Here is a 17025-nt window from a genome sequence, read left to right on the forward strand (position 1 = left end):
GAGACAGAGAGAAATCACCCCCCCGGGGAGATGGCCATACTACAATCCTTTCTCCCCCATTCTCCTCTTGGGATCTTGGACATGCACACACACACACCTGGTGTGAGTTTAAGTCACTGGGTCCAGGACTCAAGCCACGGTTGGCTACATGGGAGTCCAGCGACATAGCCATTGTGCCAACTGCTGGTCCTCTATAGACCCAAAATTTAAAAGCTAAAGTATAGAGCTTCTCTATAAGAAAACATAGGAGAAATTCTTTGTGTCCTTGAATTAGGCAAAGAACCATGAAAGAAAACGTTAATAAATCAAATTTAAACTTTGTTCTTCAAAACACACCTTTAAGAAAGTGCAAAACTGAGACAGATTGGGGGGAAAAAAAGCACTTCCTCACTATATATCTGATAAAAGACTTATATGTAGCATACATGGAGAATCTTGGGCCAGTCCATTGCATGTGTTTACCGTAGCTGGATCCTACATGGCCAGCTACTCAGTTCAAGTCCTAGACCTGGTGGCTTAAGAACCATGCTGTGGGAGGCCAGCAGGTGGTGTAGTGGTTAAGGCACTGGATTCCCACATGGCCAGCTGCAGTCTGAATCCCGGACCTGACAGCTTGAAACTCATCCTGGGAACATGTGTGTGCATACCCTAAATCTCAGGAAAATGGAGGAGAAGGGATTCTGGCATGGCCATCCCCACAGGGGGGTCATTTCTTTTTCTCTGTCTCTCTGGTGAGTGCATGCACCTGACAGCAAAAATCTCTCTTAAGAAAACAAACAAACATGCATGGGAGAAGGGGATGTGGTACCACTGTTACTCCCCATGAGGGGCGATGCTTTTGCACTTTCCCTCTTTCCTCTCCAGCAAGTGCGTGCACCCTCTGGAAAATAATTTTAAAAATAAAATATTCTTACAACTCAGGAAGAAGACAAGATTTAAACAGACAAAATATTTAAACAGATACTACATCAGAAAAGATACAGGAGTGACAAATAATTACATGAAAAGATGTTCAAAGCATTCATCATTAGGGAAATGTAAATGTAAACCACAACAACAGACCACCACGCGCTCTCTAGAATGGCTGTGAAAGGATGCCAGAACTACGGAGAGACTGGAATCTTCCTGTGTTCAAACTCATGCTGAGCGCATGTGTGAAGAGGAGACAGTGCAGCCGTTTTGGAATAGAGAGTGACAGTTTCATTGAGTTTGACAATTTCATTAAAAATAAACATAAACTCACCATATGACCCAACAGTAATTCACTCCTAGAGAAACGAAAACACATGTCCACACAAAGACTTGTACACAAATGTTCCCAACATTATTCATAGTCACCATAAACTGGAAACAATCCACATGTCCATCAGTTGGTGAATGGCTAAACAAAACATGTTATGTCCATATAACTGAATAGCATTCAGCAATAAAAAAAGGAGTGAATTATCGGATAGCGTGTAAGGTATGGCATAATCTCAAAAACGTCATGCCAAGTGAAAGAAGCCAGACACAAAAAAGTCCATACTGTATGATTCCATTTATATCAAATTTCTAGAAATGGCAAAACAGTTACAACAGAAAGCAGATCGGCAGTTGGAAGGATGGACTGCAGAAGAGGTCCTCGGGAACTTCCTAAAGTAATGGAAGCATTCTCAAGCTGGTGGTGATGGTTGTGTGGCTACGTAAATTTACTGTCATGAATCAAACCGTGCTGCTAGAATAGGTGAATCACAGCATGAAATTAAACACCCGTTGTTAGAAACAAAAACAAACACACGGCCCTGCAAACACGCCTTCCCACAGCACGACCGCCCACAGGGGCCTGTGCATCTCCTTCTTTCAGGCTTTTAGTGAGAGTGTTATTTCCATCCGAGGGCACCTCCCGGAGGGAGGGGTGAGCCCCTCACCCCCACCCCCCAACCTCTGCCATGTACAGGAGATCTTGTATTTCCCTCTGGGGGTATTTTTTAAAGTTCTGAAAGATGAAGTGCATTTTGCTTCTTTCAATAAACAAGTTTTCAGTTCGTTCTTGACACTATGTTTTTAAGCACACAAAAATGAAGTAACTTTGTTTTGTTTTCATTAGGGTTTCAACCAGATGAAGAAATGAGTGAAATCTTCAAGACTGAATTTCAAATGCGACTGCTATGGGGCAGCAAAGGTGCACAAGTCAGTCAGGCCGAGCGGTATGAGAAGTTCAACCAGATCTTAACTGCCCTCTCCCGAAAACTGGAGCCGCCTCCCGTGAAGCAGGCGGGGCTTTGACACCCTCGAGCCCCTTAGGTGTTATCTCAAGCTTCTCCAGTTTCGTCTTTGGGAAAGCTTATTTGATTAAGTAACAATGTGCAGAGCTGACAATACATAAACTTTTAGTATCCATGGTTATTAAATGTGTACATTGCACAGAGCACACTTATTTATGAATTGTTTAAAATTACTACTGATTTTTAAATGAATAATTTATTATGAAGTAACTATTGCTAATGTTGATCAGTAAATTTAAGACCTAGCTATGTTGGCTGGTTGCTTTCTATTGTCATGGTATTTGACCACTTTCATTTTAATGCCATGTTAGGTAAGTGTCAACAGAAGAGTTTAAAAGAAAAGCATGAAACATTTCAGAAGATATCAGTTGTATGATATTCTTTAAATAAATATGAAAACTGTACATAGTCACGAATGAAAATATATCACTCTGTGAAAGCTGTATCGTCTCTGATATAAAATGCGTCACCGAACAGTAATCCCACCTCCTGCCTCAGGTACTCTCCTCCCTCGCCACTACATCCTGACAGTAGACCAGAATGAATGAAAGCGGTCTGAACGGGACCAGCAGATGGTGTAATGGTTACATCGCTGGACTCCCACGTAGTCGACCAAGGTTCAAGTGTTGGGCCCGGTAGCTTAAAATTCACACCAGACGTGTGTGTGTGTGTGTGTGTGTGTGTGTGTGTGTGTCAAAAAACCTGAGAGGAGAATGGAAGGGAAGGGATTGTGATGTGGCCATGCCCACAGGGGGTGATTTCTCATGTTCTGTCTCTTCAGCACATGCCCTATAGTAAAAGTCTCTCAAAAGAAAGAAAGAGGTCTGAATAATGTACGGTTCCTGGTAGGATACAAGGCAGTACTGGCGAGTGCCAAGCCACACTGGGGGCCTGCTGGGACTTGGCCAGGCACGCCTCACTGTGCCCCAGGTGCAGCACAGCGCCTGGTACGGCTGAGCACCACATGTTAGGGACCGTGAGATTTCAGGACATCATCTGACATTTCAAAATAATCAACTTGTCGGGAACCAGCAGTTAGCGTAATGGCTATGTCGCTGGACTCCCACGTGGTCGACCGCAGTTCGCGTCCTGGAGCTGGTGGCTTAAAACTCACGCCGGGCGCGTGTGCATGTGTGCCCAAGATCCCGAAAGGAGAATGGAGGAGAAGGGATTGCAGCGTGACCATCCCCCCTGGGGGGTGATATCTCGCTTTCTGTGTCTCTCTGTCTGGCGAGCGCACGCTCCCTATAGCGAAAAAACCTCTCCCCCAAAAAAATAAATAACTTGTCGAGATGACAAATACATTGAGTTTTCTTGGTTTGTTTTCTAGATGTCTGACTTCTCCAAGGGGATTCTTTCTAGCTTATCAGTACACCCCCCCCAATTTTTCCCTGTTGTAGAACATCTGCAATACAGGGACCAGCAGTTAGCGTAATGGCTATGTCTCTGGACTCACGTAGTTGACCGTGGTTTGAGTCCCGGACTCAGCGGCTTAAACTCACACTGGGCGTGTGTGCGTGCATGCCCAAGATCCCGAGATGAGAATGGAGGAGAAGGGGTTGTGGCGTGGCCATCCCCCCTGGGGGGTGATTTCTCGCTGTCTCGCTGTCTCTCTGTCTTTCTGGCGAGCACACGCGCCATTATAGCAAAAATCTGGAATACAAAAATTTAAAAAGAAAATATTTGGAGGCATGGTGGTGCCTACCTTATGGTAAAAGGAAAATAATCTGTCACTTTGCCCCTAACTGCCAAATAATTTTTCTTCCTGTGTTTTAAACAATATTAGGACTATATCAGGTTTTGTATCCCTCTTTTCCCAAACAGGCTGTGAAAATTTCTCCCCACTAGGGGACCAGCAGTTAGCGTAATGGCTATGTCGCTGGACTCCCATGTAGTCAACCGCGGTTTGCGTCCCAGACCTGGTGGCTTAAAACTCACGCCGGGCGCGTGTGCGTGCGTGCCCAGGATCCCGGGAGGAGAATGGAGGAGAAGGGATTGCAGCATGACCATCCCCCCTGGGGGGTGATTTCCCGCTTTCTGTCTCTCTGTCTCTGTCTGTCTGGTGAGCGTACGCGCCCTATAGCGAAAAAACCTCTCTAAAAAAAAAAAATTTCTCCCCACTATTAAACAGCCCTGGAAAAAAATAGGAATTATTGGTTACAGAAGCTATAGTATAACTCTAACCATCACTCTATTTTTGGCCATCTTAAATATGCAATATAAGACTCTTACTGTGGTCTGTTTAACAGAATTCAAATAGTTTCAATTCTTGGTCTCTGTATCTCCATTAATGACGCCTCAGAACAGATAAGGCTGCTCTCCTACTTCTTAAACATACTTCACAGCAGCTATTTTTTTGTTTTTGATTTTTTACTTGTTGACCAAAACCAAAGCACATTTATACTTCTGGCAATATGGTGAATCATGCTCTTAGAAAGTTCTCTCACTATAATGTAAATACTGAGTAAATTTTTATAAGCATACCTTTGAATACCCAGTTGACAGATACCTTTAAAAAATACCTTTTAATAATACCTTTTAACCACTGATAGCTTGATAGGGAAATCCCCACAAAACAAACCTCCTCTCCTTTCCTTATCCCTCAAAAGATACAGCAAATTTAAATAAATTCTGTAAGAGAACTTAAAAATCTGGATAGACCTACAGGCAAAGGCTAACTTCAGTTTGGTGGGTGGGAGACTGTGTCTTGGGGTTACTTACTGTGAAACACTTCCATTAAACAGAGATCCTTTAAGGTCCCTGTTAATGGGCTAGGAAAAAAATCCATCTGCCAGCAAAGGGCAGTTACCAGGAAAATGGTAGCTTCACACACAGCTCCAGGAAGAAGATAAACCGGTAAAGATGTGCAGCCACAGGCCTATCCTAAGATAGGTCTATAGTAAAATTTACAAAACCTAAAATCAAGATACTGATTTATGGTGGTCCCAGGTTGGTGATACCTACCAGAATATACTTGTCCTAGTAGATACAAAAACTCATTTTTAAGCTATAGTAATTTAAAATCTATCATTAGAAATTTAATATGTGACAGAATGGTACTGTTCATCAGTGGGGGAAATGATGACTTTTTAAATACGTAATTCTTGAGCAACTGTGTAAGCAAACGAAAGGGAAAAATGAAATTCCTTACCCTGTATTATATACCTAAATAAAATCTAGATGAATTGAGTACCTACACATGAAAGGAAAGACCCTAACTAACAATTTTAGAAGAACATACAGAATAGCTTTTTTACTTTGAATAAAGTATGAATCTCTTATGAAAGATCTCTGCAATACAAACTGTAAAACACTGACAAAATAAATTGAAGACCCTCCCCATTGAAAAACCCATTTATGGATAGAAGAATTAGTATTATGAAAACGTCCATACTATCCAACTGTCTACAAATTCAAAGCAATTCCTATCAAATGCCAATGACATTCTTCACAGAAATAGAAAAACAACTCTTAAAATTCATGGAACCATAAAAGACCCCAAACAGCTAAAGCAATCTTGGGGGAGGGGAGAGGAAGCCAGAGGCATCACGCTATCTGATTTCAAAATATACTACAAAGCGACAGTAACCAAAACAGCGTGATATTGGCATAAAAATAGACACACAGCCAGCCCAGTGAAACAGAACAAAGAATTCACAAATAAATCCATGCACCTACAGCCAAGTGACTTTCAACAAAAACATCAAAAACACATTAGGGAAAGGACAGTCATTCATAAATGATGTTGGAAAAACTAGATATTCGTAAGTGGAAGAATGAAATTAGACCCCTCTTACCAAATACAAAAATCAATTCAAAATGGATTAAAGATGTAAATATAAGGCCTGAAACTGTAACTACCAGAAAAAAAAACAATAGAGGAAATGCTTCATGACGTTGTTCTGGGCAAGAATTTATGAACAAGACCTTAAAAACACAAACAACCAGCAATATACAAAATAGAGGGGATTATATCAAACTAAAAAGGTTCTGCACAGCAAAGGAAACAATCAAGAGTGAAGAAGTACCCTACAGAAGGGCAAAAATATTTGCAAACTATACATCTGACAAAGGGTTGATATCCAGAATGCATAAAGAATTGTCACAACTCATAGTAAAAAAAAAAAAAAGTATGGTTTTTAAATGGACAAAAGACCTCAACAGACATTTTTCAACATATCTGCAAATGGCCACCTGAAATGAAAAACAGTGCAACGTTTCTACTCATCAGGGAAACGACAATGAGATATTACATAGCTCCAATGAGAATGGCTATTATCAAAAATACAGAAAAACAACAAATGCTGGCATGGATATGAAGAAAAGAGAACTATTGAGGCTGGATAGCTGCAGAACAGTAACACAACTGGGCCCACATGGCAAAGGTGCTGGGTTCATGTCCCAGGACCTCCCTGAGCATGCCATGGGTATGCATGCTCTGATTTAGGCTGGCTGAGGCACGGTGGGTTTAGGGTGCCTGTGTGCCTCTCTCATGGAAGAAATAAAATATTTTTAAAAATCCTTTTTGTTAAAAAATATTTTATTCATTTTTATTATTCTGTAATTTGACCAAAGAGAGAGAAAAAGAAAGTGAGAAAGCAAGCCACCAGGTATGGGATTCAAACTGCAGTCGGTCATGTGTAGTCCAGCATCTTAACCACCAGGCCACCTGCCAGCCCCAAAAAATCCTTCTTAAAAAAGGAAACAGCTGTTATACACTGTTGATAGGAATGTAAATTAGTACAGTTATGGAAAATAGTTTGGGAGGTCCCTCAAAAAAGTAAAAACAGAACTACTGTATGATCCAGCAATCCCTCTACTGGGTATGTATCCAAAGGAAATGAAATCAGTACGTTGAAGAGATAGCTGCACTCCTGTGTTTACTGCAGCACTATTTATAATAGCCAAGCTAAAGAACGAACCTAAATGTCCATCAACAGATGAACCTCTTTTATTATGGTAAATAGATATATAAGGGTTCTTCAAAAGTTAATAGAAAATGTGTACTATGAAAAAGTTGCATGAATGTTTTATAATGCACCAACATAAATTTGTACTTTAATTATGTTTGTTCCTGAACTTTCTGAAGTTCTGTCTTATACACAATAGTATATTATTCAGCCATAAAAAAAGAATAAAATCCTGCCATTTGCAGTAACATGGATGGGCCTGGAGGACATCATGTTAAGTGAAATAAGCCAGACACAGAAAGAGAAATATCCTGTTCTCATTCAGGTGGAAGCTTCAAAAGTTTATCTCAGATGCTTCAGACCCACGACCCAGAACAGCTCAGAGTAGTGAACTCTTCAAGTCTGCAATAAAAAATGGCCTCCAATAAAACTGCATTGCAAAAATATGGCTAAGAAACAGAATGGAAAGAGTAAAAATGTTGAAGAGGCAGAGCCTGAAGAATTTGTGGTTGAAAAAGTACTGGACTGACACATAGTGAATGAGAAGGTGGACTATTTCTGAAGTGGAAGGGATTTGCAGATGCTGACAATACTTGAGAAGCAGAAGAAGAAAAATTAGATTGTCCAGAGTTAACCAGAGCATTTCTTCTTTTTTTTCTTTTTTTTTTTCTTTTTGCTATAGGGCACATGCGCTCACCAGAAAGACAGGGACAGAGAGAAAGAAAGAAAGAAATCACCCCCCAGAGGGGATGGCCACATTGCAACTGCAATCCCCCCTCCTCTATTCTCCTCTCGGGATCCTGGGCATGCACGCACACGCGCCCAGCGTGAGTTTAAGCCACTGGGTGCAGGACTCAAACCGCGGTCGACCACATAGGAGTCTAGCGACATAGTCGTTACGCCAACTGGTGGTTCCTGGAGCATTTAATTCTCAAAAAGCTGGTAAAGAAAAAGATGGTATAAAGAGAAAATCTTTATCTGATGGTGAATCTGATGACAGCAAATCAAAGAGAGATGCTGCTGATAAACCAGGAAGTTTTGCCCAAGGTCTTGATCCTGCACTAATCACTGGTGCCACAGACAGCAGTGGAGAGTGGATGCTTCTCATTGAGATAGAGATTCTGACGAGGCAGACTTGGTACTGGCAAAAGAAGCAAATATGAAGTGTCCTCAAATTGTAATTGCTTATCATGAAGAGAGGCTAACTTGGCATTCTTGTCCAGATGATGAAGCTCAGTAATAATTTGCATTTTTACATATATTTATATGTGTAAATATATGTATGTGTGTGATATGTGTGTGTGTGTGTGTGTGTGTGTGTGTGTGTATAAAACTCTGGGTCTTGGATTTTGACTTGCTATTGTGGAGAAATAACTATATTCTAATGGAAAAATCAAGTTTGATATGTTAGTTTTGAAAGTAGTATTGGGGGATTTGGGGGTAGTTCCATCCCAATAGCACTGGTCACTTTGAACACATAAAATAAAAGCTTTCTGTAGCTGCTTCCTTACTGGAAAAGAACATGTCACACTGTGGTATTTTATCCCCTGCATTTGGGAACAGGTTTTCTAAATGTTTCATCGTCATTACCCAGTCAGAACTTGTGTTTAACTCATACACCTCAGAATCAGTCTGGGTTTTTTGTTTTTCATCTTTGTGTGTGTGTATATAAGATAATATGTAAATAGCTTTCTGTTTTTGAAACCTTCACCAAAACAAAAACTGTGGATAAGCTCATGTTTCTGAGATATCATCATTCTGAGCAACCTCAGAATAAGAAATAAGTTGCTTCGAATTAAATTGATAGTTTTCTTGGAGCCATAACCTTTCAAATTAAATAATGATTTTGTAATTGGGCAGTCTAAATTGGATAACTTCGAAGTAACCATATCAGAATCTGTTCCTATCTATAATCATGTAAATGCAATAGTTATTTCCAGAATTTCTGAAAGAAGAAATTTTACTATACCAACAAGCTCCCCTCTGAGATGACGAAAACAGACAAATCCCAGTGTTGAGCTAGGACAGACTTAGTTAAGAGGACATTTTAATCCTCTAGTGAACTTTTCCTTTACAAATAGTTGAAATGCTTGTGCTCTATTGACTAAAAGGTCATTCATGAAATGTCTAAGATTGGGCTCATGAAAACGTAATGGATGGATAAAGATGATAGCAGTTCAGGACTTGCTGGCAGAAATGGGTAAACAAGTCTGTGATCTAAACTATTGTGCACGTTTCTTTTCTTTACCCCAAATCATTCCTTACATGTAGGCCTCAATCTTCTCAGTATTTGGGTTACTGGTTCAGAAGAAGCAAAGAAAAAGAATAACTCTGTAGTAATCAGAATGTTACCAACAGTACAGCTGACTTTATTGTAAATACTGGTGAACAGCGGTCAATCAGTAGTTTTATATTTAAAAAAATAAAAAAGTTTATCTCATAGAAGCAGAGAAGTAAATCGTAGTTACCAGAAGCTAGGAAAGGGGGAGGGGACAGCATCCTGGGCTGGGAAAGAGCTTGGTCAATGGGTACAAAATTAGATAAGAGAAGTATGTTCTAATGTTCTATAGCACAGTAGAGTGACTATAGTTAATAATTTGCTGTATATTTCAGAATAGCTAGAAGGAATCTGAGTGTTTCCACAAGGAAGTGAAGTGATAAACATGCTTAGTACCCTAATTTGACCGTTACCACAATGCATACATGTGTCAGAACAGCACACCGCACCCTACCAATATGTACAATTATGTGTCAAATAAAACAAAACCAATAAATCAAAGCCAATCACCAAAAAGAACTTAAATAGACAGAAAAAGCATTAATTATGAAAAGTTGGTCCATCTTTATTAAAATGAAAAACTTCTACACAAAAGACATTGTAGAGAAATGAAAAAGCTGAGACATCAGCAACATACAGAACCGTCAGAGGATTCGCAGGAGAGGTAGCCTCCAAGCCTCCTCCTCCTGATGCTCACGCCCTTGTGTTGCCCCTTCCCACATGGTACCAGGGTTGGTCCATGCAATCAGAGCATGAAATCAGGTTACACCGACTGCAGAGTCCTTGCTCTTAGATCACCCGCTGGGCGAAGATGCCACATTGTGAGTATCTCCTACGGAGAGGTCCACATGGCAAGGAACCAAAGCCTTTGTCCAAAAGCCAGCAAGAAAGGGAGGCCTGTCAACAACCACAAGAGTGATCCTGGAAGTGGGTTCTCCAGCCACTGAGACTCAAGATGACTGTAACGTCCAGTGGTTTGACTGCAACCTCGTGAGAAATTCGGAAACACAATAAATCCGCTATGTTACACAGTAAGAGGTAGCTCATACTTAACATTAAAGAACTCCTGTAAATATAGAAAGACAATCAACCAAAAGAAAAAAAAAATGGACAAAGATAAAAATGGGCTTTTCACAGAAGGAGAAACATGACAGACATGAAAAGATGATCAAGAATGAAGGAAACACAAATTAAGTCTATATGAAATACTCTCACATCTTTTGAGCTCACAAAAATTGGCAAGTGTGGCTCCTACATGTTGGCAAGGGTATGACACATGAGTAGCCCTTATACAGACCTTGTACGGGTGAAAACATGTCACAATAGCTTTGGGAGCGGAAGTGTGGCATCATCTTTCAAACTGAAAACTGGTACAACCTATGACTGTCCTGCTCTAGGTACAGATTTTAGAGGAACCCTTGTATCTGTAAGCACACACAGAAGTGCTTAAGTAGCATTATTCATACTAGCAAAATTCAGGAAATAGCCAAAATGTCCATTAACAGGAGGATAAATTGTACGTATTTACATACTGTATATGTTTACAACACAATAAAATGAACTATGCGTGAACACGGATAAATCTTAAGGAACAACACTGAAAGAACATGTAAGTCTCAAAACACAATGCAATATTCAAAATATTTGACAAGTGGGATGTTAATACATAATACATAAACTAATATATAAACCATTATGCAAATTAAGAAGTAAAATGGTCCCTTTATTCTTTAAGGACATAAAAAAAAAACTATCAAATAATAGAAGTACAAGACATTCACCAATTACTAATCATTTTCAAGCCGGTTGTTCAAACAAATGGGTTGGTATAATCCTTGTTTGATCTGGCTGTCACCAGGTAAATGATGCCTCTATGATTCAGCACAGGAAACCACAAGCTCTTCCAATGACTTCCCTCATCACTGACAGTCACTCTCTTACTCACGTGCTGTCTGGCACCTGGAGAGAACATGCAGCTGAGCCCACTTCCTGCTTCTGCTCATGAGACAGCATACCACCATCCGGGTTGTTGGCGGTATGCCACCGAACAGGGGCAGGCACTCCCAGCCATAGCAGTGTGGAAAAAGGAAGAAGAGAGATGGGTGGGGATTGCCGACCTTGCTTTGCCAGAACTAGAAGCTTGCGGTTTTGTCTCCACACCTAGACTGTGTACCCCATATTAGCCAGTCAGGAAACCACCACTGACTGGTTGGGTGCCAGTTCTCTTGTAGGACAAAGGCAGAAGAGAAAGATGGGAGAATAAAAACATACTAGACAAGTCTGCTGGCTGCTGGCCTGAGTCAGAGCGCCATGGTCTACCCAGGCAAGTGAGGCGAAATGTGGTCTTCTGGAGGTGGGGAGGACAGACAGGATATTCCCCGTTGAGACCAGCCAGGGGAAGAGAGGAGAAAACACAGCAGGAGTTGTGGTCTCCTTCACAGAACACTACTCTCTCCTGGGTAGAGAAGAGTCCAGTTGCACACAAATGCACAAGCTAGGCCACTCTCCACCACATAACTTGCCAAATAGAATTAAAACTTTCAACACTGTTTCTAAGGGGCCATCCCTACAGCACAAAGGCCTATGCTCCAAACCCGTGTCTAACCACAGTCCCTCCCAGTTTCCCCAGCTACTGCCGGAGCCTAGACATGCTTCACTCTCCTTGAGCGGGCAAGGCATTTCTCCAGGAAGTTTCAGTAGAGTAGGTCCCCCTCAGCTTGGCTGCCCATGGCCCTCACCTACCAGATGATTCCCCAACACTTGAAATTAGTACCAGCACATCTACAGTGAGCCCTTCAGCTTTGTCCCCAGTGCTCACGCCACAAATGCCCTGGTACCAGTGTCCTGTGGGGTTTCTGAGATAAGCTACATGGATGAGAACTGCTAAGAATAATTAGAATTACTTCTCTGGGTTACTATTTACCGACCAACATGGAAATAATTTTAGTATTTACCATTCACTATACATCACTGCAATCTGAGATGATCCTTGCTCACCCAGGCCACCTTTACAGATGCTACCCATTTAGTGTCCACAAACAAGGAAAGCTAACCAGGTTCAGAAAGAAATACCCATGTGGTACAACTATAAAGAAGAAACAGACCCCAAATTCAAGAAAACAGTTAAGTTTCCCTTGAAGGAGAAAGATGGTATTTTCTGTTGAAGTTGGGTGATAGATTTGTGTTTACTTCATTACGGTTTGTAATATACATACACAGTCATGCATCACTTAGTGACAATACTTCCTGACAGATGCACTGTTCATTTCATCACTGTTGCAAACACCATAGAGTGTACTTACACACCTAGATGGTGTAGCTACTACACACGCAGGCTATACGGGACAGCCTCTTGCTCCTAGGCTACAAACTCACACAGCATGTTACATACTGCAGGCAAGTGTGATGCAATGGTTAATATTTGTGCATCTAAACATAGAAAGGGTACAATTAAAATATGGTATAAAAGATGGAAAATGATATACCCGTCTAGGGCACTTACCACACATGGGGCTTGCAGGACTTTTGAAAGTTGCTGTGTGAGTCAGTGAGTGAATGAGGGTGAGTATGAAGGCCTAGGCCATTGCTATACAAAACTCTACACGTTATAAACACTGTACACTTAGGTTATGCTAAATGTGTAAGCAAAATATTTTCCAATAATAAATTAATGGGCCAGCAAGTCGTGTGGTAGTTAGGGTGACTGGATCAAACATGGGTGAACTGTGCATTCAAGTCCTGGACCTAGTGGATTGGAAAACATGCCAGGCACGTGTGCCCAACATCCTAAGAGGAGACTGGAGAAGGGATTGTGGTGTGGCCATCCTCCCTGACAGGTGCTTTCTCACTCTCTCTCCCCTACCAGTGAGCACATGTACACTATAGCAAATTTAAAAACAGTAATAATAATAAAACATTAGCTTACTATAATTTTGTGATATTTTAAAATATTTTTGACTCTTCAGTAATAACTTAAACACAAATGTGTAAAGCTATACAAAAATAATTTTTAATATTCTTATTCTCTATCTTATTCTATTTTTAAAAATCTTTTAAACTTTTTTTTAGAGGCTTTTTTTTTTTTGCTATAGGGTGCGTGCACTCGCCAAAAAGACAAGAGAGACAGAGATAGAAAGCAAGAAATCACCCCCCAGGGTGGATGGCCATGCCACAATCCCTTCTCCGCCATTCTCCTCTCGGGATCTTGGGCACGCATGCACACGCACCCGGCGTGAGTTTAAGCCACCGGGTCCAGGACTCAAACTGTGGTCGGCTACATGGGAGTCCAGCGACATAGCCATTACGCTAACTACTGGTCCCTAAACTTTTTTTTTTTATTAAAAACTAAGGCATAAACAGCCCAGCCTCAGTGGTATGGCAGAAGTATACTGAACAGCAGGGCTGGAAGACACACGACCAACTGCAGGTTCAGATCGTCAATCAGCCTGAAATGCTCTGAACATATATATGCTCAAGGTCCTGAAGTGCTGGAAGTCTGGAGGAAGGAGAACAAGGTGTGACAAGACCCTGTCAAGGGTGTCTGTCTCTCTCGTGCATGTACATGTGCTATCATGAATAAATAAATTAAAGGAAAAAAAAAAACCACATACACACACACTCATTAGCCTAGGCCTACACAGGATCAGGTTCATAGATATCTGCCTTCCAGCTCCTGATCTTGTCTCACTGGAAGATCCATGATGAGCAAAATAAGTAACACAACATTAAAGAAAGAGCAAGAGAAAATGTTGCAACCAAGAAACTCAATATATTATTAACATGAGGTCCACAAGGCTGCTGCGAGCACAACACAGCACACTGTTGCACAGTGAACTTACCTTTTACAAGGAGGAGTACACTCCAAAATAACGAGTAAACATCTAAGTCTGCAACACAGCCATTCTGTATCAAGTACCATGAACTGCACGTGATTACTGTGCTTGCATACAACAGGCAGTGCAGGCTTGTCTACACCAGCATCCCACCGACACAGGAGTAACACGCTGAGTAACACGCTGCATGATGATGCTACGATGTGAATAGGCAGCCAAGACCTTTTCCAGATCCATCATCATCTATAAGACCATCGTCATGTGACTGTTGACCAAAACATCGTTATGTAGTGCATAGCTTCATATTTTCCACCAGACAGTTCCTCAGGGTTGACATTCTGGGTCTGCCACTCAGTATGTCAGAGGCCCCATTCTCCCTGACAGTGCTGTCACATTACTCAGAAAAATGAGTGAGAAATCTTGTCAAACGGAAACTGCTGAAATCAAGACAGTAATTATGTCTTAGAATTCCCGATTTTTATCTACAGAAAGGAATGAAGCTAATTTGATATGACTGAATCTTAGGAACCTAGGTCAGCTGCCCATTTTATTTCCCCCTAAATGCTAAAATTATCTAGTACTTTTGAGTCAGTGCCATGTTTCCTAGAATTTACTCTGTTTGCCCATTCCCTAACCTTTAGGCACCTTGTATTTCCTACAGTTTCCCTAATTACTGATGGTGACTACACTCAGGAATGTATATTTGGTCCTAAGGGTATGAGTTTACTAAAATAGATTCAATGTTCCTTAAGCATTTTTTCACCTAAATAACTTGCTCAAAACGAAGTCCTTCTCAGAGACTAGGTGGCACAGTGGTGTCCAAACTGGACCCATCTGGGGTAGTCTGGCCTGAGTTGTCATTCTGGGACCTCTGAGCATGCTGGGCACACCTGCCTTCCCATGCTCCAGGCTTCCTGAGATTGGCAGTTGACAATGGAGTGAATAAATACCCTGTGGGGGTACCTGTCACTTCTAACAAAAGAAATAAACTTAAAAAAAAAAATCCTGAGGCACCAGCAGATGGTGTGGTTAAGGTGCTTGGACTCCCACATGGCTGACTGCAGTCCAAGTCCTAGACCTGGTAGCTTGAAAATCATGACGTGTGTGTTTGTGTATACACACGTGCACTTGTCCAAAATCCGGGGAGAATAAAATCCTGGGAGAATAATGGGGGAGAAGAGTACAACATGGTCATCGCCCCATGGGGGGTGATTTTTCACTTCTCTCCTCTTTGTCTCTCTGGCGAGCACATGTGCCCTATGGCAAAAACCTAAACAAAAGTAAATAGAAAAGTAAAAAATAAATTAAAAAATTTTTAAATCCTGGGCCTTGATAGGGTCTTGTCACACCTTGGTCTGGTGGTTAAGGCAGCTGAATCCCACGTGGATGGTTCTGTGGTTCAAGTCCTAGACTCAGCAGCTTGAGAAATACACTGGGTGTGTATGTGCATGCTCAAAACCCCAACAGGGGGGGAGGTGGAAAAGGGATTATACAGGAGTGACCATGTCCCAGAGGGGCGGGGGTGCTTTCTCACTGTCTCTCTTTATGTGCCCTGTGGTAAAATTAAAAAAAAAAAAAAAAAAAAAAAAAACCCTTTTCGAGCCTGGAGATCCTTTTTTCCTTTGTTAATATTGTCATAAGGACAATGCGTTTCCCTAGCAAGTAAGGTGTAACTTCCCTGATCTCACCTTTTTCACTGTTTGTAGCTTTTCTCCCCCAGATCTCTGGCTATCTACAGCTCAAACACCTGATACTTCTCGCTTTTTTCACTGTTTCGTGTGTGCCCACTTCCAAGTTTGGCATTGAGCTCTAAATTCCCAATCTCAGGATTCAGCCTGAAACTTATTCCCTTTTTGGGTTTTGAAAAGTTTTAGTCACAGTTTCACATTTGCCTTTGAAAAAGGTGAACCTTCTGAAATGAGACTTCCTAAAGTTACAGATAATGTGTTACCACTTCTGGCCAGCATTCTCTCCGCTCTAACTGAGCAGGAGCCCAGCAGAAGCACAGGAAATGCTGGCCAAGTGTGGTGCGCAGATCAGGCTCCCTGTGCAGGGACAGTTCTAGGGACGAAGAGGCTAAGCCGAGTAGGAGGAAGTCTGGGCGGCAGAGCTTTGCAGACCGAGGGCCCGCCCACATTACTATGTCGTTTACATTCCCTGTAAAGGCAGTTCTAATTTTTTGCTGAAGGAAAGCTTGAGAGAAACTAAAACTAGAGTATAATTTCCAAAACTGTTTTGCAAAAATGACTGCCCCACTTACAGAACTTGTCATCTAGTCTGTATTAATATCTGAAATTTAGCACACTCAAGAAATCATTACAGTTCTTTGGTTCACACAGTAATAAGTGATAAAACACCATACATCTTACTGACCATGAAAAGATTGTTTTATTCCATGAAAATATTCTCAACAGAGAACACCATTTTTAACAAAGCATTTACCATTAAGAAATCAACATGTGCACAAAGAGTAAAAATTACTGAAAAACTAAAGATTTCTTTCAGACAATTCACATGTTCAAAATTTAAGAATGATTGAGGAATGATTAAAACTGTGCAAGTACAAATGTCTTTCCTAACGTAATCGCCCATATGCAGGTTGCACGATTCCACATGAAGGAACTCGCCTCCTACGGAAGCAAATCCTGCTTCTAGAAAAACAAACAGTAGCTTGAAAAGAACAGTTAGTCCTTACAAGAAAGCCTTAAACTTTGCCCTCTGTGGCTGTTAGCCAAAAAAAC

At 41.2% G+C, this 17025-nt stretch overlaps 1 protein-coding gene across 1 annotated transcript in view; it reads left to right on the forward strand.

Annotated features, from left to right (window-relative positions):
• Nucleotides 1–2703, forward strand: part of BCAR3 (BCAR3 adaptor protein, NSP family member) — a gene marked incomplete in the record, with an annotated part of 133281 nt that extends 130578 nt beyond the window's left edge. Inside the window, 1 exon segment of the mRNA XM_027770415.1 lies at nucleotides 2087–2703. Within this exon segment, the coding sequence (XP_027626216.1) occupies nucleotides 2087–2265 (179 nt within the window).
• Between the last annotated feature and the right edge of the window lie 14322 nt (nucleotides 2704–17025).

Source organism: Tupaia chinensis, unplaced genomic scaffold (genome assembly GCF_000334495.1).
Source record: "Tupaia chinensis unplaced genomic scaffold, TupChi_1.0 Scaffold000023_1, whole genome shotgun sequence".
NCBI classification, from domain to species: Eukaryota; Metazoa; Chordata; class Mammalia; order Scandentia; family Tupaiidae; genus Tupaia; species Tupaia belangeri.